The sequence below is a fragment of the Ascaphus truei genome, chromosome 14, assembly GCF_040206685.1.
Source record: "Ascaphus truei isolate aAscTru1 chromosome 14, aAscTru1.hap1, whole genome shotgun sequence".
Lineage (NCBI taxonomy): Eukaryota > Metazoa > Chordata > Amphibia > Anura > Ascaphidae > Ascaphus > Ascaphus truei.
Window position 1 is genome coordinate 49802785 of NC_134496.1, and position 25849 is coordinate 49828633.

The following is a 25849-nucleotide window of genomic DNA, read 5'->3' on the forward strand; positions in this document are numbered from 1 at the left end:
AACATTTGCCATATTAGTTGCCCGGGAGGTTAAAATGGCGTCAAAACCCCAAAAATCCAGCTTTTTGCACGAAAATTGTTTTTTTTTTAATTTATTTATGTATTTATTTTAAAGAGCAGGCCTGCTCCAGGTGCAAGATGGTGACAGTATACGAGTTAAACTCCATACGCTCCTGGGAGGGGGGCGGTTACTTTAATGCACAGGGTGGCTGGAGCAGAGGAAAGCGGACATTTAACCCCCATGCTGCCGGAGATTACAAGCCGTGCGTTGCATGGGGATGCGCTGCTTGTGATGTTCGTACACACAAAACCAGCAACTAGGGGTTAAATATAAAACGGACAGTATCATTAAAAATAGGAGCTCCCCGGAGACCCCCGATAAGTCTGTGATTAGTTAATGCCGCGGGGCTGACTGATGCCGGGTATCACACAATCACGTTATATAAACACATACAACTCTGCTCCGTTTGGATTATAAATATATTTCCTCTCGTGTTTCACACGCGGTTACTCAGTCATTTCTTTGCCCGCGGGGTATCCGGGACCTCCGCGGGGGTACCCCCTCTCCTGGGGTCAGGTCCTCCCCGGCTCACCTCTCGCTCCCCCTCACATCTGACAGTATGCGCAGGACACAAAGCAGGGGGAGGGGGCAGGGGCGGCGCCAGGCTCCCGCGGTGCCGCCCCTTTATAGGAAGCCCTCTCTGCGGAACTGCTCGTGCAGGATATCCCGGTACTCGTCGAATCCGCCCTCGATCCGCGTCACCCCGCCGTTCTCGCACACCCACATCTCCTGGCACACCAGGCGGATAAAGCGCTCGTCGTGAGACACCAGGATCACCCCGCCCTGCAAGGGAGGGGGGTGTCAGGCAGAAGTCGGGAGAGGGAGTAAGGGAGAAGCCAGGAGGGGGGAGAAGGGAGTCATGGGGAAGGCAGAAGTAAAAGGGGGGGCAGGGAAGAGACGGGGCAGGGGGGTGTGAGGAAACGTCCCGTGGTTAATAGTCACGGGCATTTGGATGGAAGAGACTAGAGCGGGAAATGACAGACCACAAAAATTAATTGGTAGAGGGAGCAGAGGGGGGGTGTGGGAGTAGAGGGGGGGGTGTGGGAGCAGAGGGGGGGGTGTGGGAACAGAGGGGGGGGGGTGTGGGAGCAGAGGGGGGGGTTTGGGAGCAGGGGGGGGGTGGGAGCAGAGGGGGGGGTGTGGGAGCAGAGGGGGGTGTGTGGGAGCAGAGGGAGGGGTGTGGGAGCAGAGGGAGGGGTGTGGGAGCAGAGGGGGGTGTGTGGAGCAGAGGGGGGGTGTGGGAGCAGAGGGGGGGGTGTGGGAGCAGAGGGGGGGGTGTGGGAGCAGAGGGGGGTGTGTGGGAGCAGAGGGGGGTGTGTGGGAGCAGAGGGGGGTGTGGGAGCAGAGCTGGGGTGTGGGAGCAGAGGGGGGGTGTGGGAGCAGAGGGGGGTGTGGGAGCAGAGGGGGGGTGTGGGAGCAGAGGGGGGGTGTGGGAGCAGAGGGGGGTGTGGGAGCAGAGGGGGGGTGTGGGAGCAGAGGGGGGTGTGGGAGCATTACCCGGAATTTGTTCAGCGCTCGCCCCAAAGCTTCAATGGTCTCCATGTCGAGGTGATTGGTCGGTTCATCCAGGATGTAAAAGTTGGGACTGAAAGATTGAGAGACAATCAGAGGGCAGGAGAAGACTTTTCCCCCTCCCAGCCAATCAGAGGGCAGGAGAAGACCTTTCCCCCTCCCAGCCAATCAGAGGGCAGGAGAAGACCTTTCCCCCTCCCAGCCAATCAGAGGGCAGGCCTTGCTCTCCTTCCCAGCCAATCAGAGTGCAGGAGCAGACCTCTCTCCCTCCCAGCCAATCAGAGGGCAGGAGAAGACCTTTCCCCCTCCCAGCCAATCAGAGGGCAGGCCTTGCTCTCCTTCCCAGCCAATCAGAGTGCAGGAGCAGACCTCTCTCCCTCCCAGCCAATCAGAGGGCAGGAGCAGACCATGCATTAGCCCAGCACAGATTTTGGGATACATAACCCATCTGTTGGGGGTAATTTGTGCTCTAACAGGCACCGCGGCTCACCAGGGCATGGTCATCTGGGCAAAAGCCACGCGGCTCTTCTGGCCTCCAGACAGACTGACCACCGGCCGCACCGCCAGCTCCCCCGAGATCCCGTAGCTGCCCAGTTGGTGGCGATATTCTTCCTCTGTCTTACCTGCAGGGGGCAGAGAGGAGAGGGGGCGCACATCAGGGAGGGAGGAGAGGGGGCGCACATCAGGGAGGGAGGAGAGGGGGCGCACATCAGGGAGGGAGGAGAGGGGGCGCACATCAGGGAGGGAGGAGAGGGGGCGCACATCAGGGAGGGAGGAGAGGGGGCGCACATCAGGGAGGGAGGAGAGGGGGCGCACATCAGGGAGGGAGGAGAGGGGGCGCACATCAGGGAGGGAGGAGAGGGGGCGCACATCAGGGAGGGAGGAGAGGGGGCGCATCAGGGAGAGAGGAGAGGGGGCGCATCAGGGAGAGAGGACAGGAGGCGCATCAGGGAGGGAGGAGAGGAGGCGCACATCAGGGAGGGAGGGGAGGGGGCGCACATCAGGGAGGGAGGGGAGGGGGCGCACATCAGGGAGGGAGGAGAGGGGGCGCACATCAGGGAGGGAGGAGAGGGGGCGCACATCAGGGAGGGAGGAGAGGGGGCGCACATCAGGGAGGGAGGAGAGGGGGCGCACATCAGGGAGGGAGGAGAGGGGGCGCACATCAGGGAGGGAGGAGAGGGGGCGCACATCAGGGAGGGAGGAGAGGGGGCGCACATCAGGGAGGGAGGAGAGGGGGCGCACATCAGGGAGGGAGGAGAGGGGGCGCACATCAGGGAGGGAGGGTAGGGGGCGCACATCAGGGAGGGAGGGTAGGGGGCGCACAACAGGGAGGAAGGGTAGGGGGCGCATCAGTTAGGGAGGGGGCGCATCAGGGAGGGAGGGGAGGGGGCGCATCAGGGAGGGAGGAGAGGGGGCGCATCAGGGAGGGAGGGAGGGGAGGGCGCATCAGGGAGGGGAGGGCGCATCAGGGAGGGAGGGGGCGCATCAGGGAGGGAGGGGGCGCATCAGGGAGGGAGGGGGCGCATCAGGGAGGGAGGGGAGGGGGCGCATCAGGGAGGGAGGGAGGGGAGGGCGCATCAGGGAGGGAGGGAGGGGAGGGCGCATCAGGGAGGGAGGGAGGGGAGGGCGCATCAGGGAGGGAGGGAGGGGAGGGCGCATCAGGAAGGGAGGGAGGGGAGGGCGCATCAGGGAGGGAGGGAGGTGAGGGCGCATCAGGGAGGGAGGGAGGGGAGGGCGCATCAGGGAGGGAAGGAGGGGAAGGCGCATCAGGGAGGGAGGGAGGGGAGGGCGCATCAGGGAGGGAGCGCATCAGGGAGGGAGGGGAGGGCGCATCAGGGAGGGAGGGAGGGGCGCATCAGGGAGGGAGGGGATGGGCGCATCAGGAAGGGAGGGAGGGGAGGGCGCATCAGGGAGGGAGGGAGGGGAGGGCGCATCAGGGAGGGAGGGAGGGGAGGGCGCATCAGGGAGGGAGGGGAGGGCGCATCAGGGAGGGAGGGGAAGGCGCATCAGGGAGGGAGGGAGGGGGCGCATCAGGGAGGGAGGGAGGGGGCGCATCAGGGAGGGAGGGAGGGGGCGCATCAGGGAGGGAGGGGAGGGCGCATCAGGGAGGGAGAGAGGGGAGGGCGCATCAGGGAGGGAGAGAGGGGAGGGCGCATCAGGGAGGGAAGGAGGGGAGGGTGCATCAGGGAGGGAAGGAGGGGAGGGCGCGCATCAGGGAGGGAGGGAGGGCAGGGCACATCAGGGAGGGAAGGAGGGGAGGGCGCGCATCAGGGAGGGAGGGGGCGCATCAGGGAGGGAGGGGAGGGAGGGGAGGGCGCGCATCAGGGAGGGAGGGAGGGGAGGGCACGCATCAGGGAGAGAGGGAGGGGAGGGCGCACATCAGGGAGGGAGGGAGGGGAGGGCGCGCATCAGGGAGGGAGGGAGGGGGCGCATCAGGGAGGGAGGGAGGGGGCGCATCAGGGAGGGAGGGAGGGGGCGCATCAGGGAGGGAGGGAGGGGGCGCATCAGGGAGGGAGAGAGGGGAGGGCGCATCAGGGAGGGAGAGAGGGGAGGGCGCATCAGGGAGGGAAGGAGGGGAGGGCGCATCAGGGAGGGAAGGAGGGGAGGGCGCGCATCAGGGAGGGAGGGGGCGCATCAGGGAGGTAGGGGAGGGCGCGCATCAGGGAGGGAGGGAGGGGAGGGCGCGCATCAGGGAGGGAGGGGGCGCATCAGGGAGGTAGGGGAGGGCGCGCATCAGGGAGGGAGGGAGGGGAGGGCGCGCATCAGGGAGAGAGGGAGGGGAGGGCGCGCATCAGGGAGGGAGGGGAGGGCGCGCATCAGGGAGGGAGGGAGGGGAGGGCGCGCATCAGGGAGGGAGGGAGGGGAGGGCGCGCATCAGGGAGGGAGGGAGGGGAGGGCGCGCATCAGGGAGGGAGGGAGGGGAGGGCGCGCATCAGGGAGGGAGGGAGGGAGGGGAGGGCGCGCATCAGGGAGGGAGGGAGGGAGGGGAGGGCGCGCATCAGGGAGGGAGGGAGGGAGGGGAGGGCGCGCATCAGGGAGGGAGGGAGGGAGGGCGCGCATCAGGGAGGGAGGGAGGGAGGGGAGGGCGCGCATCAGGGAGGGAGGGAGGGAGGGGAGGGCGCGCATCAGGGAGGGAGGGAGGGAGGGGAGGGCGCGCATTAGGGAGGGAGGGGGCGCATCAGGGAGGGAGGGGGCGCATCAGGGAGGGAGGGGGCACATCCGGGAGGGAGGGGGAGAAAGGGGGTGCGTCGGAGGGAGGGGGGGGAGGGGTGGGGAGAGAGGCATGCAGGAAGGGAGGGGGAGAGGCAAGTACCAGGGAAGCGTTTTGCGAGCAGCTCCACAGCGCAGATGTTCAGATCTAACTGGTCCACGTGATGCTGACTGAAATAACCGATCTTCAGGTTCCTGCAAAGAAAGAGGCAGTGAGACGAGGAAGGAAGGAAGGGAGGAAGGGTGATCTGAGGGAGAAGGAAGCGTGATCTGAGGGGGAGGGGAGGCGAGGAAGGAAGGAAGGGTGATCTGAGGGAGAAGGAAGCGTGATCTGAGGGGGAGGGGAGGCGAGGAAGGAAGGAAGGGTGATCTGAGGGAGAAGGAAGCGTGATCTGAGGGGGAGGGGAGGCGAGGAAGGAAGGAAGGGTGACCAGAGGGAGAAGGAAGCGAGGAAGGAAGGAAGGGTGATCTGAGGGGGAGGGGAGGGGAGGCGAGGAAGGAAGGAAGGGTGACCAGAGGGAGAAGGAAGCGAGGAAGGAAGGAAGGGTGATCTGAGGGGGAGGGGAGGCGAGGAAGAAAGGAAGGAAGGAAGCGTGATCTGAGGGGGAGGGGAAGCGAGGAAGAAAGGAAGACAGAGAAGAGAAGGAATAAGGAAGCGTGATCTGAGGGGGAGGGGAGGCGAGGAAGGAAGACCAGAGGGAGAAGGAAGCGTGATCTGAGGGGGAGGCGAGGAAGGGAGGCGAGGAAGGAAGACCAGAGGGAGAAGGAAGCGTGATCTGAGGGGGAGGGGAGGCGAGGAAGGAAGGAAGACCAGAGGGAGAAGGAAGCGTGATCTGAGGGGGAGGGGAGGCGAGTGGTCAGAGGGAAGATACCCCTAGACGTAGGGAGAGGTAACAAAACAGATGTGCCCCCCACCCCCTCACACACCTGTGTGCGTTCCGGACTCCCTGCACCGGTGAAAGTTCCCCCATCAGAAGCTTCAACATAGTGGATTTTCCAGCTCCATTTTCCCCCACCTGTAAGTTAGAGATGTGAGACGGATCCGGCCCCTCTAACACCCCCTGTCACCAGCCTCCCCCTCTGTGTTTCCCAGAACCCCCCCCCCCCCCCCGCACTCAGATCCCAGCACTCACCACACAGATGCGGGACTCCAGGTCTGCGGACACAGAGAGGTTTTTGAAGATCGGCCGGTCAGAGGAATATGTGAAATCAATTTCATCCAACTGCAGAACCGGGGGGGAGAACTTCTCAAACCCATCAGGGAACCTTGGGGGGGGGGGGGAGGTGAGAGAGAGTCAGAGAGCAGGGGGAGGTGAGAGAGAGTCAGAGAGCAGGGGGAGGTGAGAGAGAGTCAGAGAGCAGGGAGAGGAAAAAAGGGAGGAACAATTAGAGATCAAAAGAACATAAGAGCGAGTGCGCGGTCAGCCGGGCCCGGGGTGAGAGCAAGTGCGCGGTCAGCCGGGCCCGGGGTGAGAGCGAGCGCGCGGTCAGCCGGGCCCGGGGTGAGAGCGAGCGCGCGGTCAGCCGGCCCGGGGTGAGAGCGAGCGCGCGGTCAGCCGGGCCGGGGTGAGAGCGAGCGCGCGGCCAGCCGGGCCGGGGTAAGAGCGAGCGCGCGGTCAGCCGGGCCGGGGTGAGAGTGAGCGCGCGGCCAGCCGGGCCGGGATGAGAGCGAGCGCGCGGCCAGCCGGGCCGGGGTGAGAGCGAGCGCGCGGTCAGCCGGGCCGGGGTGAGAGACACCCCGCACACCGATCCTTACCTTAACACCACCTCCGTCTCCTTCTCCAACGGCTTCAGCTCCGGCCTGGAGGAGAGAACGAGATTAGAGCGTCCCACCTACCCCCCAAAGGGAACTCTGCAGGGAGGGGGGGCTCGGTACGGGCAGTCGGCGATGTGGGGGTGGATGGGGGTGGGGTTGTGGATTTGGGGGGTGGGTTTGGGGTCAGGGAACTCACAGCTTCTCCAGCAGTTTGAGTTTGCTCTGCACCTGGGATGCGCGGTTGGCGTTATACCGGAACCGATCGATGAAAACCTTCAGGCAGAGAAGAAATAATTACTCAAATCCCCCCCCGGGCTTTCATGGAATGTACACATCGCCCCCCCCTATCCCCCGTCACCTGCCACTTACCTGTATGCGCTCGCAGTAATAATGCTGCGCCTCGCGTTACCTGTATGTGCTCGCGGTACCGATGCTGCGCCCCGCGTTACCAATATATGCCTGCAGTACTGATGCTGCGCCCCGCGTTACCAATATATGCCTGCAGTACTGATGCTGCGCCTCGCGTTACCTGTATGTGCTCGCGGGTACCGATGCTGCGCCCTGCGTTACCTGTATGTGCTCGCGGTACTGACGCTGCTCCCCGCGTTACCTGTATGTGCTCGCGGTACTGACGCTGCTCCCCGCGTTACCTGTATGTGCTCGCGGTACTGACGCTGCTCCCGCGTTACCTGTATGTGCTCGCGGTACTGACGCTGCTCCCCGCGTTACCTGTATGTGCTCGCGGTACTGACGCTGCTCCCCGCGTTACCTGTATGTGCTCGCGGTACTGATGCTGCGCCCCGCGTTACCTGTATGTGCTCGCGGTACTGATGCTGCGCCCCGCGTTACCTGTATGTGCTCGCGGTACTGATGCTGTGCCCCGCGTTACCTGTATGTGCTCGCGGTACTGATGCTGCGCCCCGCGTTACCTGTATGTGCTCGCGGTACTGATGCTGCGCCCCGCGTTACCTGTATGTGCTCGCGGTACTGATGCTGCGCCCCGCGTTACCTGTATGTGCTCGCGGTACTGATGCTGCGCCCCGCGTTTGACGCTGCGCCCCGCGTTACCTGTATGTGCTCGCGGTACTGACGCTGCGCCCCGCGTTACCTGTATATGCTCGCGGTACTGATGCTGCGCCCCGCGTTACCTGTATGTGCTCGCGGTACTGACGCTGCGCCCCGCGTTACCTGTATGTGCTCGCGGTACTGACGCTGCGCCCCGCGTTACCTGTATGTGCTCGCGGTACTGACGCTGCGCCCCGCGTTACCTGTATGCGCTCGCGGTACTGACGCTGCGCCCCGCGTTACCTGTATGTGCTCGCGGTACTGACGCTGCGCCCCGCGTTACCTGTATGTGCTCGCGGTACTGATGCTGCGCATCGCGTTACCTGTATGCGCTCGCGGTACTGACGCTGCGCCCCGCGTTACCTGTATGCGCTCGCGGTACTGACGCTGCGCCCCCCGTTACCTGTATGCGCTCGCGGTACTGATGCTGCGCCCCGCGTTACCTGTATGCGCTCGCGGTACTGACGCTGCGCCCCGCGTTACCTGTATGTGCTCGCGGTACTGATGCTGCGCCTCGCGTTACCTGTATGTGCTCGCGGTACTGATGCTGCGCCCCGCGTTACCTGTATGTGCTCGCGGTACTGATGCTGCGCCCCGCGTTACCTGTATGCGCTCGCGGTACTGATGCTGCGCCCCGCGTTACCTGTATGCGCTCGCGGTACTGATGCTGCGCCCCGCGTTACCTGTATGTGCTCGCGGTACTGATGCTGCGCCCCGCGTTACCTGTATGTGCTCGCGGTACTGATACTGCGCCCTGCGTTACCTGTATGTGCTCGCGGTACTGATGCTGCGCCCCGCGTTACCTGTATGTGCTCGCGGTACTGATGCTGCGCCCCGCGTTACCAATATATGCCTGCAGTACTGATGCTGCGCCCCGCGTTACCTGTATGTGCTCGCGGGTACTGACGCTGCGCCCCGCGTTACCTGTATGCGCTCGCGGTACTGATGCTGCGCCCCGCGTTACCTGTATGTGCTCGCGGTACTGATGCTGCGCCCCGCGTTACCTGTATGTGCTCGCGGTACTGACGCTGCGCCCCGCGTTACCTGTATGTGCTCGCGGTACTGACGCTGCGCCCTGCGTTACCTGTATGTGCTCGCGGTACTGACGCTGCGCCCCGTGTTACCTGTATGTGCTCGCGGTACTGACGCTGCGCCCTGCGTTACCTGTATGTGAGCTCTGCGGGTACTGACGCTGCGCCCCCGCGTTACCTGTATGTGCTCGCGGTACTGATGCTGCGCCCCGCGTTACCTGTATGTGCTCGCGGTACTGACGCTGCGCCCCGCGTTACCTGTATGTGCTCGCGGTACTGATGCTGCGCCCCCGCGGTTACCTGTATGTGCTCGCGGTACTGACGCTGCGCCCCCGCGTTACCTGTATGTGCTCGCGGTACTGACGCTGCGCCCCCGCGTTACCTGTATGTGCTCGCGGTACTGACGCTGCGCCCCGCGTTACCTGTATGTGCTCGCGGTACTGACGCTGCGCCCTGCGTTACCTGTATGTGCTCGCGGTACTGATGCTGCGCCCCGCGTTACTGTATGTGCTCGCGGTACTGATGCTGCGCCCCGCGTTACCTGTATGTGCTCGCCGGGGTAACTGACGCTGCGCCCCGCGTTACCTGTATGTGCTCGCGGTACTGACGCTGCGCCCCCGCGTTACCTGTATGTGCTCGCGGTACTGACGCTGCGCCCCGCGTTACCTGTATGTGCTCGCGGTACTGATGCTGCGCCTCGCGTTACCTGTATGTGCTCGCGGTACTGACTGCTGCGCCCCGCGTTACCTGTATGTGCTCGCGGTACTGATGCTGCGCCCCGCGTTACCTGTATGTGCTCGCGGTACTGACGCTGCGCCCCGCGTTACCTGTATGTGCTCGCTGGTACTGATGCTGCGCCCCGCGTTACCTGTATGTGCTCGCGGTACTGATGCTGCGCCCCGCGTTACCTGTATGTGCTTCGCGGTACTGACGCTGCGCCCCCGCGTTACCTGTATGTGCTCGCGGTACTGACGCTGCGCCCCTGCGTTACCTGTATGTGCTCGCGGTACTTGACGCTGCAGCCCCGCGTTACCTGTATGTGCTCGCGGCACTGACGCTGCGCCCCTGCGTTACCTGTATGTGCTCGCGGTACTGATGCTGCGCCCCGCGTTACCTGTATGTGCTCGCGGGTACTGACGCTGCGCCCCGCGTTACCTGTATGTGCTCGCGGTACTGACGCTGCGCCCCGCGTTACCTGTATGTGCTCGCGGTACTGACGCTGCGCCCCGCGTTACCTGTATGTGCTCGCGGTAGACGCTGCGCCCCGCGTTACCTGTATGTGCTCGCGGTACTGACCGCTGCGCCCCCGCGTTACCTGTATGTGCTCGCGGTACTGACGCTGCGCCCTGCGTTACCTGTATGTGCTCGCGGTACTGACGCTGCGCCCCGCGTTACCTGTATGTGCTCGCGGTACTGATGCTGCGCCTCGTACTCCCGCTGCTGGTTCTTCAGTCGCTCGTCCTTGATCTTCAGGAAGCTCTCGAAGTTCCCGCGGTACCCCTCCAGCCGCTGGCTGTGCAGGTGCACAATATCGGTGGCCACCGCGTTCAAGAAGTTGCGGTCGTGGGAAACCACGAGAATTGTGGAGGGCCACGTCTGTGCAAGGGGTGGGGGGGGGGGGGAGGAGACCCACACAGGGGAGAGATGGGAGAGGACAAAAGGTGAGATGAGGGGAACATGGGGGGGTGAGAGACAGGATTGCAGAGATGGGGCCAATGCATCCACACTGACCTGCAGGTAAGTCTCCAGCCACAGGATCGCTCGGACATCCAACATGTTGGTGGGCTCTAAAACACGAAAAACAGTCAGAGGGGGAGCGAGAAGGAGGGGAGGGGGGAGCGAGAAGATGGGGAAGGGGTGCAAGCAAGAGGAGGAGCGAGCAAGAGGAGGAGGGGGGGAGCGAGCGAAAAGATGGGGGGGGGGGGGGGAAGAGGAGAGCGAGTGTGACAAAACACCGAAATACTCACCATCCAGCAAGAGGAGGTCCGGCCTGAGAGAGGGGGAGTGTGTGAGTGTGACCAGTCTATAACCAACCGCCCCAAAAATTACCACCCCACCAGCACCCTATAGTGACACTATAGATCAGTCCCAATAACCAGCTGAGCTGCAGGAACGACACTCACCTGGCAAAGAGGGCCCGAGCCAACGCCAACCTCATGCGCCAACCACCTGAAAACTCCCTGCGGGAGGAGAGGGACGTGAGTCAGGCGGCACCCCCAAAACCGAACCCAATTGCAACTACCTAAACCCCCCCCCTCTTAACCTCACAATTAGATTGTAAGTTCTTCAGAGCAGGGACTCCTCTTCCACAATGTTACTTTTATGTCTGATGCACTTATTCCCATGATCTGTTATTTGTACTATTTGTTATTTATGATTGTCACACGTATTAGTGCTGTGACGCGCTATGTGCATTAATGGTGCTAAATAAACACACACACACTTACTTGGTCATCTGCTGCTGCATCGTGTGTTTAAACCCTAATCCAGCCAGGACCACAGAAGCCCTGCGAGGGAAGGGGGGGGGGGGGGAGAGAGAATAAGTAGGTATAAGGTCACGCGGAGCGGTTGGGTCGGCGGGGACGACACGCGGAGCGGTTGGGTCGGCGGGGACGACACGCGGAGCGGTCGGGTTAATGGGGGGGGGGGGAGACGTTATACTGCACCTGGCAGGGGCCTTATCGGCCTCTATCTCCTCCAGTTTCGCGTAGATCTCAGTCAGACGGGTACTCTCTGAGCCGTCACCTCTGCGGACACAAACAGGGGACACTCATCAGGCGCGGCGCCATCCGGAAACAGCGTCCAACTTACTGTATGTGCGCGAGAGGGAAGGTACATCCACACTTTCGTGTGCCCATGCATATACAAGTGTACACACACACACACACACACACACGTACACACACACACACACACGTACACACACACACGTACACACACACGTACACACACACGTACACACGTTAGAGTATGAGTGTATACTAGATAAGAGTGTTGCGTGAGATAGATACACACAGTGAATATAAAGTATCACACGATATCTTCTCTCTCATCCCTCCTGTGCACTCTGCAGTTTTAATGCCCCCGCTATCCCCCACAATGATCCTGGCGGTCAGCGCCCCACTCACTTTCCCGCGCTGATCCTGGCGTTCAGCGCCCGCTCCTCTTGCAGGAGGCTCTCCCGCAGGGTGTCACACTCCAGCACGCTCTGCAGGGCGGGGGTGTCATCCCCGGCCACCTCCTGTTCCACGTGCAGGATGCTGAGGTGCGAGGGGACGCGCAGGCTGCGGCTCGCAAGCATCTTCAGCAGGGTGGTCTTACCAAGCCCATTCCGGCCCACCAACCCATAGCGGCGGCCTGAGGCCAGGTTCAGCTCTGCGCCGGTCAGCAGGACTCTAGGGGGGAGAAGCGTTACCGATATGCAGAGGGAGGGGGAAGCGTTACTGTGTAGTTACCGGCGAGTTGGGGGATAGTGGGCGAGTAAGGGGGGGGGCAGTGTATGAGTTGGGGGGGGGAGGGGGTCAACGCACTCACCTCTCTCCGAAGGACACGTCGAAGTTCTCGATGCGAATGTCGTACGACTTGTTCTTCCCGGAAGATTCCATGCGATTCTCCTTCTTACTGGCAGCCTGACTCGCTGAGGCCTCCTCCATCACTCTGCGGGGAGAGGGCGGGGTCAACACGAGGAGGGGGGGTGGGGAGGGAGAGCCGAGGGGGAGGGTCAACACGGGGAGAGGGGGGGTGGGGGGGGAGAGCCGAGAGGGGAGGGGAGAGCCGAGAGGGGGGGTGGGGTCAACACGGGGAGAGGGGGGAGCCGAGGGGGGTGGGTCAACACGGGAAGAGGGGGGGTGGGGGGGGAGAGCCGAGAGGGGAGGGGAGAGCCGAGAGGGGGGGTGGGGTCAACACGGGGAGAGGGGGGGTGGGGGGGGAGCCGAGGGGGGGTGGGTCAACACGGGAAGAGGGGGGGTGGGGGGGAGAGCCGAAGGGAGGGGTCAACACGGGGAGACGAGGGGGGGGGGTCAACACGGGGAGAGGGGGGGGGGCAGAGGGCGGGGTTAACACGAGAGGGAGGGCCGGGGTCAACACAAGGGGAGGGAGGGGCGGGGTCAACACAAGGGGAGGGAGGGGCGGGGTCAAAACAAGGGGAGGGAGGGCGGGGTCAAAACAAGGGGAGGGAGGGCGGGGTCAAAACAAGGGGAGGGAGGGCGGGGTCAAAACAAGGGGAGGGAGGGCGGGGTCAAAACAAGGGGAGGGAGGGCGGGGTCAAAACAAGGGGAGGGAGGGCGGGGTCAAAACAAGGGGAGGGAGGGCGGGGTCAAAACAAGGGGAGGGAGGGCGGGGTCAAAACAAGGGGAGGGAGGGCGGGGTCAAAACAAGGGGAGGGAGGGCGGGGTCAAAACAAGGGGAGGGAGGGCGGGGTCAAAACAAGGGGAGGGAGGGCGGGGTCAAAACAAGGGGAGGGAGGGCGGGGTCAAAACAAGGGGAGGGAGGGCGGGGTCAAAACAAGGGGAGGGAGGGCGGGGTCAAAACAAGGGGAGGGAGGGCGGGGTCAAAACAAGGGGAGGGAGGGCGGGGTCAACACAAGGGGAGCGAGGGCAGGCTCAACACAAGTTGGGGGGGCAACACTTGGGGTGGAGGGGTGTATGCGCTGGGGCTCTGCCATTGCCCCCCGTTTGTCACACTTGCATGGTCCCGCCGACTTTCTGCGAGCCTCGCTCAGTTCGTCTCTCCTGTTTAGCTTTTATTTTGGCTTCCGCTTTCTCCAGCTTCTTGGTGTCAACAAACTGAGAACAAACATAGGGGACAAAACAGGTCACCCCAGGGTGACAGCCAGGGCCAGGACGGGACACCCCCAGGGTGACAGCCAGGGCGGGACACCCCCAGGGTGACAGCCAGGGCCAGGACGGGACACCCCCAGGGTGACAGCCAGGGCCAGGACACACCCAGGGCCAGGACGGGACACCCCCAGGGTGACAGCCAGGGCCAGGACGGGACACCCCCAGGGCCAGGACAGGACACCCCCAGGGCCAGGACGGGACCCCCCCAGGGTGACAGCCAGGGCCAGGACAGGGCACCCCCAGGGTGACAGCCAGGGCGGTACACCCCCAGGGTGACAGCCACAGCCAGGACACCCCCAGGGTGACAGCCAGGGCCAGGACAGGGCACCCCCAGGGTGACAGCCAGGGCCAGGACGGGACACACCCAGGGCCAGGACAGGGCACCCCCAGGGTGACAGCCAGGGCCAGGACGGGACACCCCCAGGGTCACAGCCAGGGCCAGGACGGGACACCCCCAGGGCCAAGACGGGACACCCCCAGGGCCAGGACGGGACACCCCCAGGGCCAGGACGGGACACCCCCAGGGCCAGGACGGGACACCCCCAGGGTGACAGCCAGGGCCAGGACGGGACACCCCCAGGGCCAAGACGGGACACCCCCAGGGCCAGGACGGGACACCCCCAGGGCCAGGACGGGACACCCCCAGGGCCAGGACGGGACACCCCCAGGGCCAGGACGGGACACCCCCAGGGCCAGGACGGGACACCCCCAGGGCCAGGACGGGACACCCCCAGGGTGACAGCCAGGGCCAGGACGGGACACCCCCAGGGCCAGGACGGGACACCCCCAGGGTGACAGCCGAGGCACCCCCAAGAACCAGTCTGTGTTTCCTACAGCTGACACTATCCCTGCTCCTCTCTTGGGTACATAACATACTACAGGGGAAGCTCCCTTACTTTACTGAAGATGTTAAATGGCCCTACATAACAACATGCAACACCAACTTTGTAACCCAATCAGGGACCTGGCTCCTGGGTGCAGAGAGAAGGTGACCTGTATAGTCTGGGAGATGCGGCTATCCTAACACTTGGGAGTGCCTTATCGTGGAGAATCTCCTAGGTGGGAGCAGCGGGCAGAGCTTACTCAGCGCCACTGAGTCTCCCCCCGGGTGGGTTAGAAGTTCTTACCGAAGACTGGTCCTTCTTCATCAACAGCACGTTCAGGATCTCCGGGTCTGCATCTGGGGGCCGAGACAGGACGGATCAGAGTGCGCTGGGGGGGGGGGGGGGGGGGAGCAGAGACAGGAAGGATCAGAGTGCGCTGGGGGAAGTGGGGTCAGAGACAGGAAGGATCAGAGTGCGCTGGGGGGGGAGAGCAGAGACAGGAAGGATCAGAGTGCGCTGGGGGAAGGGGGGTCAGAGACAGGACGGATCAGAGTGCGCAGAGGGGGGGGGGGGGGGAGAGCAGAGACAGGAAGGATCAGAGTGCGCTGGGAGGAGGGGGGGCAGAGACAGGAAGGATCAGAGTGCGCTGGGGGGAGGGGGGGCAGAGACAGGAAGGATCAGAGTGCGCTGGGGGAAGGTGGGTCAGAGACAGGACGGATCAGAGTGCGCTGGGGGGGGAGAGCAGAGACAGGAAGGATCAGAGTGCGCTGGGGGAAGGGGGGTCAGAGACAGGACGGATCAGAGTGCGCTGGGGGGAGGGGGGGAGAGCAGAGACAGGACGGATCAGAGTGCGCTGGGGGGGAGAGCAGAGACAGGACGGATCAGAGTGCGCTGGGGGGGAGAGCAGAGACAGGACGGATCAGAGTGCGCTGGGGGGGGGAGCAGAGAGGACGGATCAGAGTGCGCTGGGGGGGGAGAGCAGAGACAGGACGTATCAGAGTGCGCTGGGGGGGGGGAGAGCAGAGACAGGACGGATCAGAGTGCGCTGGGGGGGGGGAGAGCAGAGACAGGACGGATCAGAGTGCGCTGGGGGGGGGGGAGAGCAGAGACAGGACGGATCAGAGTGCGCTGGGGGGGGGGGAGAGCAGAGACAGGACGGATCAGAGTGCGCTGGGGGGGAGAGCAGAGACAGGACGGATCAGAGTGCGCTGGGGGAGGGGGAGCAGAGACAGGACAGATCAGAGTGCGCTGGGGGGGAGAGCAGAGACAGGACGGATCAGAGTGCGCTGGGGGGAAGTGGGGTCAGAGACAGGAAGGATCAGAGTGCGCTGGGGGAAGTGGGGTCAGAGACAGGAAGGATCAGAGTGCGCTGGGGGGGGAGAGCAGAGACAGGAAGGATCAGAGTGCGCTGGGGGAAGGGGGGTCAGAGACAGGACGGATCAGAGTGCGCAGAGGGGGGGGGGGGGGGGGGGGAGCAGAGACAGGAAGGATCAGAGTGCGCTGGGAGGAGGGGGGGCAGAGACAGGAAGGATCAGAGTGCGCTGGGGGGAGGGGGGGCAGAGACAGGAAGGATCAGAGTGCGCTGGGGGAAGGTGGGTCAGAGACAGGACGGATCAGAGTGCGCTGGGGGGGGGAGAGCAGAGACAGGAAGGATCAGAGTGCGCTGGGGGAAGGGGGGTCAGAGACAGGACGGATCAGAGTGCGCTGGGGGGAGGGGGGGAGAGCAGAGACAGGACGGATCAGAGTGCGCTGGGGGGGAGAGCAGAGACAGGACGGATCAGAGTGCGCTGGGGGGGAGAGCAGAGACAGGACGGATCAGAGTGCGCTGGGGGGGGGGGGGGGGAGAGCAGAGACAGGACGGATCAGAGTGCGCTGGGGGGGAGAGCAGAGACAGGACGGATCAGAGTGCGCTGGGGGGGAGAGCAGAGACAGGACGGATCAGAGTGCGCTGGGGGGGGGAGCAGAGAGGACGGATCAGAGTGCGCTGGGGGGGGAGAGCAGAGACAGGACGTATCAGAGTGCGCTGGGGGGGGGGGAGAGCAGAGACAGGACGGATCAGAGTGCGCTGGGGGGGGGGAGAGCAGAGACAGGACGGATCAGAGTGCGCTGGGGGGGGGGGAGAGCAGAGACAGGACGGATCAGAGTGCGCTGGGGGGGGGGAGAGCAGAGACAGGACGGATCAGAGTGCGCTGGGGGGGAGAGCAGAGACAGGACGGATCAGAGTGCGCTGGGGGAGGGGGAGCAGAGACAGGACGGATCAGAGTGCGCTGGGGGGGAGAGCAGAGACAGGACGGATCAGAGTGCGCTGGGGGGAAGTGGGGTCAGAGACAGGAAGGATCAGAGTGCGCTGGGGGAAGTGGGGTCAGAGACAGGAAGGATCAGAGTGCGCTGGGGGGGGAGAGCAGAGACAGGAAGGATCAGAGTGCGCTGGGGGAAGGGGGGTCAGAGACAGGACGGATCAGAGTGCGCAGAGGGGGGGGGGGGGGGGGGGGGAGCAGAGACAGGAAGGATCAGAGTGCGCTGGGAGGAGGGGGGGCAGAGACAGGAAGGATCAGAGTGCGCTGGGGGGAGGGGGGGCAGAGACAGGAAGGATCAGAGTGCGCTGGGGGAAGGTGGGTCAGAGACAGGACGGATCAGAGTGCGCTGGGGGGGGAGAGCAGAGACAGGAAGGATCAGAGTGCGCTGGGGGAAGGGGGGTCAGAGACAGGACGGATCAGAGTGCGCTGGGGGGAGGGGGGGAGAGCAGAGACAGGACGGATCAGAGTGCGCTGGGGGGGAGAGCAGAGACAGGACGGATCAGAGTGCGCTGGGGGGGGGGAGAGCAGAGACAGGACGGATCAGAGTGCGCTGGGGGGGGGGAGAGCAGAGACAGGACGGATCAGAGTGCGCTGGGGGGGGGGAGAGCAGAGACAGGACGGATCAGAGTGCGCTGGGGGGGGGGGAGAGCAGAGACAGGACGGATCAGAGTGCGCTGGGGGGGGAGAGCAGAGACAGGACGGATCAGAGTGCGCTGGGGGGGAGAGCAGAGACAGGACGGATCAGAGTGCGCTGGGGGGGAGAGCAGAGACAGGACGGATCAGAGTGCGCTGGGGGGGGAGCAGAGACAGGACAGATCAGAGTGCGCTGGGGGGGAGAGCAGAGACAGGACAGATCAGAGTGCGCTGGGGGGGAGAGCAGAGACAGGACGGATCAGAGTGCGCTGGGGGGGGGGAGCAGAGACAGGACGGATCAGAGTGCGCTGGGAGGGAGAGCAGAGACAGGACGGATCAGAGTGCGCTGGGGGGGGGGAGCAGAGACAGGACGGATCAGAGTGCGCTGGGGGGGGGGGAGCAGAGACAGGACGGATCAGAGTGCGCTGGGGGGGGGGAGCAGAGACAGGACGGATCAGAGTGCGCTGGGGGGGAGAGCAGAGACAGGACGGATCAGAGTGCGCTGGGGGGGAGAGCAGAGACAGGACGGATCAGAGTGCGCTGGGAGGGAGAGCAGAGACAGGACGGATCAGAGTGCGCTGGGGGGGAGAGCAGAGACAGGACGGATCAGAGTGCGCTGGGGGGGAGAGCAGAGACAGGACGGATCAGAGTGCACTGGGGGGAGAGCAGAGACAGGACGGATCAGAGTGCGCTGGGGGGGAGAGCAGAGACAGGACGGATCAGAGTGCGCTGGGGGGGAGAGCAGAGACAGGACGGATCAGAGTGCGCTGGGGGGGGAGCAGAGACAGGACGGATCAGAGTGCGCTGGGGGGGGGAGCAGAGACAGGACGGATCAGAGTGCGCTGGGGGGGGGGAGAGACAGGACGGATCAGAGTGCGCTGGGGGGGAGAGCAGAGACAGGACGGATCAGAGTGCGCTGGGGGAGAGAGCAGAGACAGGACGGATCAGAGTGCGCTGGGGGGGAGAGCAGAGACAGGACGGATCAGAGTGCGCTGGGGGGGGAGCAGAGACAGGACGGATCAGAGTGCGCTGGGGGGGGAGCAGAGACAGGACGGATCAGAGTGCGCTGGGGGGGGAGCAGAGACAGGACGGATCAGAGTGCGCTGGGGGGGGAGCAGAGACAGGACGGATCAGAGTGCGCTGGGGGGGGAGCAGAGACAGGACGGATCAGAGTGCGCTGGGGGGGGGAGAGACAGGACGGATCAGAGTGCGCTGGGGGGGAGAGCAGAGACAGGACGGATCAGAGTGCGCTGGGGGGAGAGCAGAGACAGGACGGATCAGAGTGCGCTGGGAGGAGAGCAGAGACAGGACGGATCAGAATGCGCTGGGGGGGGAGCAGAGACAGGACGGATCAGAGTGCGCTGGGGGGGGGAGCAGAGACAGGACGGATCAGAGTGCGCTGGGGGGGAGAGCAGAGACAGGACGGATCAGAGTGCGCTGGGGGGGAGAGCAGAGACAGGACGGATCAGAGTGCGCTGGGGGGGAGAGCAGAGACAGGACGGATCAGAGTGCGCTGGGGGGGGGAGCAGAGACAGGACGGATCAGAGTGCGCTGGGGGGGGAGCAGAGACAGGACGGATCAGAGTGCGCTGAGGGGGCAGAGACAGGACGGATCAGAGTGCGCTGGGGGGGCAGAGACAGGACGGATCAGAGTGCGCTGGGGGGGCAGAGACAGGACGGATCAGAGTGCGCTGGGGGGGGGAGCAGAGACAGGACGGATCAGAGTGCGCTGGGAGGGGGAGCAGACACAGGACGGATCAAAGTGCGCTGGGGGAGAGCAGAGACAGGACGGATCAGAGTGCGCTGGGAGGGAGAGCAGAGACAGGACGGATCAGAGTGCGCTGGGAGGGAGAGCAGAGACAGGACGGATCAGAGTGCGCTGGGGGAGAGAGCAGAGACAGGACGGATCAGAGTGCGCCGGGGGAGAGAGCAGAGACAGGACGGATCAGAGTGCGCTGGGGGGGAGAGCAGAGACAGGACGGATCAGAGTGCGCTGGGGGGGGAGAGCAGAGACAGGACGGATCAGAGTGCGCTGGGGGGAGAGCAGAGACAGGACGGATCAGAGTGCGCTGGGGGAGAGAGCAGAGACAGGACGGATCAGAGTGCGCTGGGGAGAGAGCAGAGACAGGACGGATCAGAGTGCGCTGGGGGGAGAGCAGAGACAGGACGGATCAGAGTGCGCTGGGGGGGGAGAGCAGAGACAGGACGGATCAGAGTGCGCTGGGGGGGAGAGCAGAGACAGGACGGATCAGAGTGCGCTGGGGGGGAGAGCAGAGACAGGACGGATCAGAGTGCGCTGGGGAGGAGAGCAGAGACAGGACGGATCAGAGTGCACTGGGGGGGGAGCAGAGACAGGACGGATCAGAGTGCGCTGGGGGGGGGAGAGCAGAGACAGGACGGATCAGAGTGCGCTGGGGGGGGGGAGGGAGCAGAGACAGGACGGATCAGAGTGCGCTGGGGGGGAGAGCAGAGACAGGACGGATCAGAGTGCGCTGGGGGGGAGAGCAGAGACAGGACGGATCAGAGTGCGCTGGGGGGAGAGCAGAGACAGGACGGATCAGAGTGCGCTGGGGGGGAGAGCAGAGACAGGACGGATCAGAGTGCGCTGGGGGGGAGAGCAGAGACAGGACGGATCAGAGTGCGCTGGGGGGGAGAGCAGAGACAGGACGGATCAGAGTGCGCTGGGGGGGAGAGCAGAGACAGGACGGATCAGAGTGCGCTGGGGGGGGAGAGCAGAGACAGGACGGATCAGAGTGCGCTGGGGGGGAGAGCAGAGACAGGACGGATCAGAGTGCGCTGGGGGGGAGAGCAGAGACAGGACGGATCAGAGTGCGCTGGGGGGGGGAGCAGAGACAGGACGGATCAGAGTGCGCTGGGGGGGAGAGCAGAGACAGGACGGATCAGAGTGCGCTGGGGGGGAGAGCAGAGACAGGACGGATCAGAGTGCGCTGGGGGGGGAGCAGAGACAGGACGGATCAGAGTGCACTGGGGGGAGAGCAGAGACAGGACGGATCAGAGTGCGCTGGGGGGGGGAGCAGAGACAGGACGGATCAGAGTGCGCTGGGGGGGAGAGCAGAGACAGGACGGATCAGAGTGCGCTGGGGGGGAGCAGAGACAGGACGGATCAGAGTGCGCTGGGGGGGAGAGCAGAGACAGGACGGATCAGAGTGCGCTGGGGGGGAGAGCAGAGACAGGACGGATCAGAGTGCGCTGGGGGGGCAGAGACAGGACGGATCAGAGTGCGCTGGGGGGGCAGAGACAGGACGGATCAGAGTGCGCTGGGGGGGGGAGCAGAGACAGGACGGATCAGAGTGCGCTGGGGGGGGGAGCAGAGACAGGACGGATCAGAGTGCGCTGGGGGGGAGAGCAGAGACAGGACAGATCAGAGTGCGCTGGGGGGAGAGCAGAGACAGGACGGATCAGAGTGCTCTGGGGGGAGAGCAGAGACAGGACGGATCAGAGTGCGCTGGGGGGGGAGAGCAGAGACAGGACGGATCAGAGTGCGCTGGGGGGGGGAGCAGAGACAGGACGGATCAGAGTGCGCTGGGGGGGAGAGCAGAGACAGGACGGATCAGAGTGTGCTGGGGGGGAGAGCAGAGACAGGACGGATCAGAGTGTGCTGGGGGGGCAGAGACAGGACGGATCAGAGTGCGCTGGGGGGGAGAGCAGAGACAGGGCGGATCAGAGTGCGCTGGGGGGGAGAGCAGAGACAGGACGGATCAGAGTGTGTTGGGGGGGAGAGCAGAGACAGGACGGATCAGAGTGCGCTGGGGGGGCAGAGACAGGACGGATCAGAGTGTGTTGGGGGGGGAGCAGAGACAGGACGGATCAGAGTGTGTTGGGGGGGGAGCAGAGACAGGACGGATCAGAGTGTGTTGGGGGGGAGCAGTGCGTTCTGGGTGATCTCACCGTAGTTGTTGGAGATCTGGGAGAGCTGGATGGGATTCTGCAGCAATACCTGGCTCCTCCCGCTGACATGATGGGACCTAATGAGAGAGAGTGTAATTACTTTACTAATCTCCCACACTGCGACTGTCAGGCGTCGCCCGCTTTATACAGAGCACCCAGGAAGTGCAGCCGGGGAGGGACAGCACGGACACTCACAGGCACATGGTGCTGTACATGCGCTGACAGATATCCCTGATGTCCTCGTCATCCTTGGTGTCTCCGGAGACGTCCTGCAGGAGCTCCCCAACCGCTTCAAACAGATCGTTCTCCGACTCGAAGTCCAAGCGTCCACTATCAAGGACATCTGGGGGGAAAGAAAGAGTAGTAGGTAGCAGACCGGGGATGACGCTGACCAGAGAGGGGGGGATGACGCTGACCAGAGAGGGGGGGACAACGCTGACCAGAGAGGGGGGGGGACAACACTGACCAGAGAGGGGGGGATGACGCTGACCAGAGAGGGGGGACAACGCTGACCAGAGAGGGGTTGGGGCGACGCTGACCAGAGAGGGGTTGGGGCGACGCTGACCAGAGAGAGGAGGGGGGATGACGACGATGACGAGAGGAGGGGGGATGCTGACCAGAGGGGGAGGGGGGATGCTGACCAGAGGGGGGGGGGATCCTGACCAGAGGGGGGGGGGGATCCTGACCAGAGGGGGGGGGATCCTGACCAGAGGGGGGGGGACGCTGACCAGAGGGGGGGGGGGACGCTGACCAGGGGGGGGGGACGCTGACCAGAGGGGGGGGACGCTGACCAGAGGGGGGGGACGCTGACCAGATGGGGGGGGGGGACGCTGACCAGAGGGGGGCGACACAATGACCGAGTACCGCTATATACAGGCAGGTTTCGCTATACAGTGCTCTGGCTGCCCCGCTCTCACCGGTCACGTATTGGAAGAGCTCGCCGTCCAGCTGCGGGAACTCGCTCCTCAGGATCTTCTCCACGGTCGCCATGTTGGCCGGCCGGCAACGGGCATGCGCAAAGAAGGAGGACACGCAGCGTCAGCGCAAAGGCTGCTGGGAGCTGTAGTCCACCGCCCAACACGCGTACGGGGCACGCTACGGGTCACGCGCATGCGCATAGCAGAGAGAGCGGCCAAGTGGCGTCCAGACAGCACGGTGCATGCCGGGATCTGTAGTTCTTTTCCGTTACATGATGTCACCGTCCTCTCTCCGCATGTCGCAGGGCGGACACCTGTCACAGAGCTGGGCTCAGTTATTCTCCGGTGCCTGAGCTCAGACCCTTCTCAGCAGCCATTGTCATGTTAATGTGTCTTTAGAGGCCCAAAGCCTCCTGTAAAGTGTCCACATGGCAGGGCCTGCTGCTCTAGGGAGCACAGGGCTGTGTTCATTTTTTGGTGTAAAATTACCGCTGCAGGGGTCAGGGCTGAGCTGCAGAAAGGTCAACAGTGCGCAGGGTGTACGGTGTGCAGGGTCAGCGGTTCAATGCATTGGGTCAGCGCTGAGCTGCAGAGGTGTCACAGCGTAACGCAGGGTCAGCGATGCGATGCGTAGGGTCAACGCTGAGCTGCAGAGGTATCACTGCGTAACGTAGGGTCAGCGGTGCAATGCATTGGGTCAGCGCTGAGCTGCAGAGGTGTCACAGCGTAACATAGGGTCAGCGGTGCAATGCATTGGGTCAGTGCTGTGCTGCAGAGGTATCACAGCGTAACGCAGGGTCAGCGATGCAATGCGTAGGGTCAGCGCTGAGCTGCAGAGGTGTCACAGCGTAATGCAGGGTCAGCGATGCGATGCGTAGGGTCAGCGCTGAGCTGCAGAGGTATCACTGCGTAACGTAGGGTCAGCGGTGCAATGCATTGGGTCAGCGCTGAGCTGCAGAGGTGTCACAGCGTAACATAGGGTCAGCGGTGCAATGCATTGGGTCAGTGCTGTGCTGCAGAGGTATCACAGCGTAACGCAGGGTCAGCGATGCAATGCGTAGTGTCAGCGATGTGATGCGTAGGGTCAGCGCTGAGCTGCAGAGGTGTCACAGCGTAACGCAGGGTCAGCGATGCGATGCGTAGGGTCAGCGCTGAGCTGCAGAGGTGTCACAGCGTAACGCAGGGTCAGCGATGCGATGCGTAGGGTCAGCGCTGAGCTGCAGAGGTGTCACTGCGTAACGCAGGGACAGCACTGTGCTGCAGAGGTGTCACAGTGTAACGCAGGGTCAGCGGTGCGATGCGTAGGGTCGCAGAGGTGTCAGCGTAACGCAGGGTAATCGTGTGATATGTCGGGTCAGCAGTGCAGCGCAACAAATACCAAGTATTGCACTAAAACCTCTCCCAGTGTCCCCCTAAATCCCTCACAGTGCATACATTCTAATGTATACATATAGAACTCTAATCCACAGAGCGTACACTCGAATGCAGTAGTAGATGTGTGTGTATATATATATATAGTTTGCTGCAGTGGAAGTGCTGTATGCTGGGTGATAATGGGGAAAGGCGGGGTTGCAGACCTGCCTAAGACATGCAGATGAGCATACAGCTATATTTGCATATTTGCTTTCCTGTGGAGGGTTTTTGTCACTTTTTTTATTCACCATAACTTAACTCAGTATTATGGTATACCCTATCCCATAGCCTCTCATGCATACCCAGTTAAAATCAACCCCACACTGATGAGACCCATCAAGGTCGAAACAGCTGTCTGTGGGTGGTTTTCTGGGTATGCACCTTAACCCTGGCTGTGCTCAAAGCTGTGACCATGCAGCAAGCTTAAGCCTATAGGGAACCATGTTAAAAATGGTTATTGAGGCAAAAAGTGACACTGTGTGCTCATTTGCATGTCATTTCCCAGAATCCCTTGCTGCAGTGGAAGTGCTGTATGCTGGGTGATAATGGGGAAAGGCGGGGTTGCAGACCTGCCTAAGACATGCAGATGAGCATACAGTTATATTTGCATATTTGCTTTCCTGTGGAGGGTTTTTGTCACTTTTTTTACTCACCATAACTTAACTCAGTATTATGGTTTAGCCTATCCCATAGCCTCTCTTGCATTCCCAGTAAAATCAACCCCACACTGATGAGACCCATCAAGGTCAAAACAGCTGTCTGTGGGTGGTTTTCTGGGTATGCACCTTAACCCTGGCTGTGCTCAAAGCTGTGACCATGCAGCAAGCTTAAGCCTATAGGGAACCATGTTAAAAATGGTTATTGAGGCAAAAAGTGACACTGTGCTCATTTGCATGTCATTTCCCAGAATCCCTTGCTGCAGTGGAAGTGCTGTATGCTGGGTGATAATGGGGAAAGGCGGGGTTGCAGACCCGACTAAGACATGCAGATGAGCATACAGTTATATTTGCATATATATATATACACACACACACACACACACACACACACACACACACATCAGCGCAGGAGAGGAGCGTGCAGTAATGTATCAGCACATGAGAGGTGCGGGCAGTACTGTATTTATCTCTTGCGCTAATAAATACAGTACTGCCCGCTCCTCTCCTGCGCTGATAACAGTACTGCCCGCTCCTCTCCTGCGCTGATACATACAGTACTGCCCGCTCCTCTCCTGCACTGATAAATACAGTACTGCCCGCTCCTCTCCTGCACTGATAAATACAGTACTGCCCGCTCCTCTCCTGCGCTGATACATACAGTACTGCCCGCTCCTCTCCTGCACTGATACATACAGTACTGCCCGCTCCTCTCCTGCACTGATAAATACAGTACTGCCCGCTCCTCTCCTGCACTGATACATACAGTACTGCCCGCTCCTCTCCTGCACTGATAAATACAGTACTGCCCGCTCCTCTCCTGCGCTGATACATACAGTACTGCCCGCTCCTCTCCTGCACTGATAAATACAGTACTGCCCGCTCCTCTCCTGCGCTGATACATACAGTACTGCCCGCTCCTCTCCTGCACTGATAAATACAGTACTGCCCGCTCCTCTCCTGCGCTGATACATAAAGTACTGCCCGCTCCTCTCCTGCGCTGATACATACAGTACTGCCCGCTCCTCTCCTGCACTGATAAATACAGTACTGCCTGCTCCTCTCCTGCACTGATAAATACAGTACTGCCCGCTCCTCTCCTGCACTGATACATACATTACTGCCCGCTCCTCTCCTGCGCTGATAAATACAGTACTGCCCGCTCCTCTCCTGTGCTGATACATACAGTACTGCCCGCTCCTCTCCTGCACTGATAAATACAGTACTGCCCGCTCCTCTCCTGCGCTGATACATACAGTACTGCCCGCTCCTCTCCTGCACTGATAAATACAGTACTGCCTGCTCCTCTCCTGCACTGATAAATACAGTACTGCCCGCTCCTCTCCTGCGCTGATACATACAGTACTGCCCGCTCCTCTCCTGCGCTGATACATACAGTACTGCCCGCTCCTCTCCTGCACTGATAAATACAGTACTGCCCGCTCCTCTCCTGCGCTGATACATACAGTACTGCCCGCTCCTCTCCTGCACTGATAAATACAGTACTGCCTGCTCCTCTCCTGCACTGATAAATACAGTACTGCCCGCTCCTCTCCTGCGCTGATATATACAGTACTGCCCGCTCCTCTCCTGCGCTGATACATACAGTACTGCCCGCTCCTCTCCTGCACTGATAAATACAGTACTGCCTGCTCCTCTCCTGCACTGATAAATACAGTACTGCCCGCTCCTCTCCTGCACTGATACATACAGTACTGCCCGCTCCTCT

General features: G+C 62.7%; 1 protein-coding gene across 1 annotated transcript; it reads right to left on the reverse strand.

The window, feature by feature from the left end:
- Window positions 1–461: 461 nt before the first annotated feature.
- Window positions 462–22201, reverse strand: ABCF3 (ATP binding cassette subfamily F member 3). The gene is made up of 21 exons (XM_075570859.1): window positions 22052–22201; window positions 21330–21477; window positions 21135–21211; window positions 14600–14652; window positions 13321–13418; window positions 12169–12291; window positions 11763–12029; window positions 11301–11381; window positions 11082–11141; window positions 10758–10814; window positions 10602–10624; window positions 10366–10421; window positions 10030–10230; window positions 6735–6811; window positions 6539–6583; window positions 5916–6048; window positions 5710–5798; window positions 4886–4977; window positions 2063–2195; window positions 1558–1645; window positions 462–843 (listed from the first exon to the last, which is right to left on the reverse strand). Exons 1-21 carry the CDS (start codon window positions 22122–22124, stop codon window positions 685–687), a joined length of 2133 nt encoding a protein of 710 aa, XP_075426974.1. The 5' UTR covers window positions 22125–22201; the 3' UTR covers window positions 462–684.
- Between the last annotated feature and the right edge of the window lie 3648 nt (window positions 22202–25849).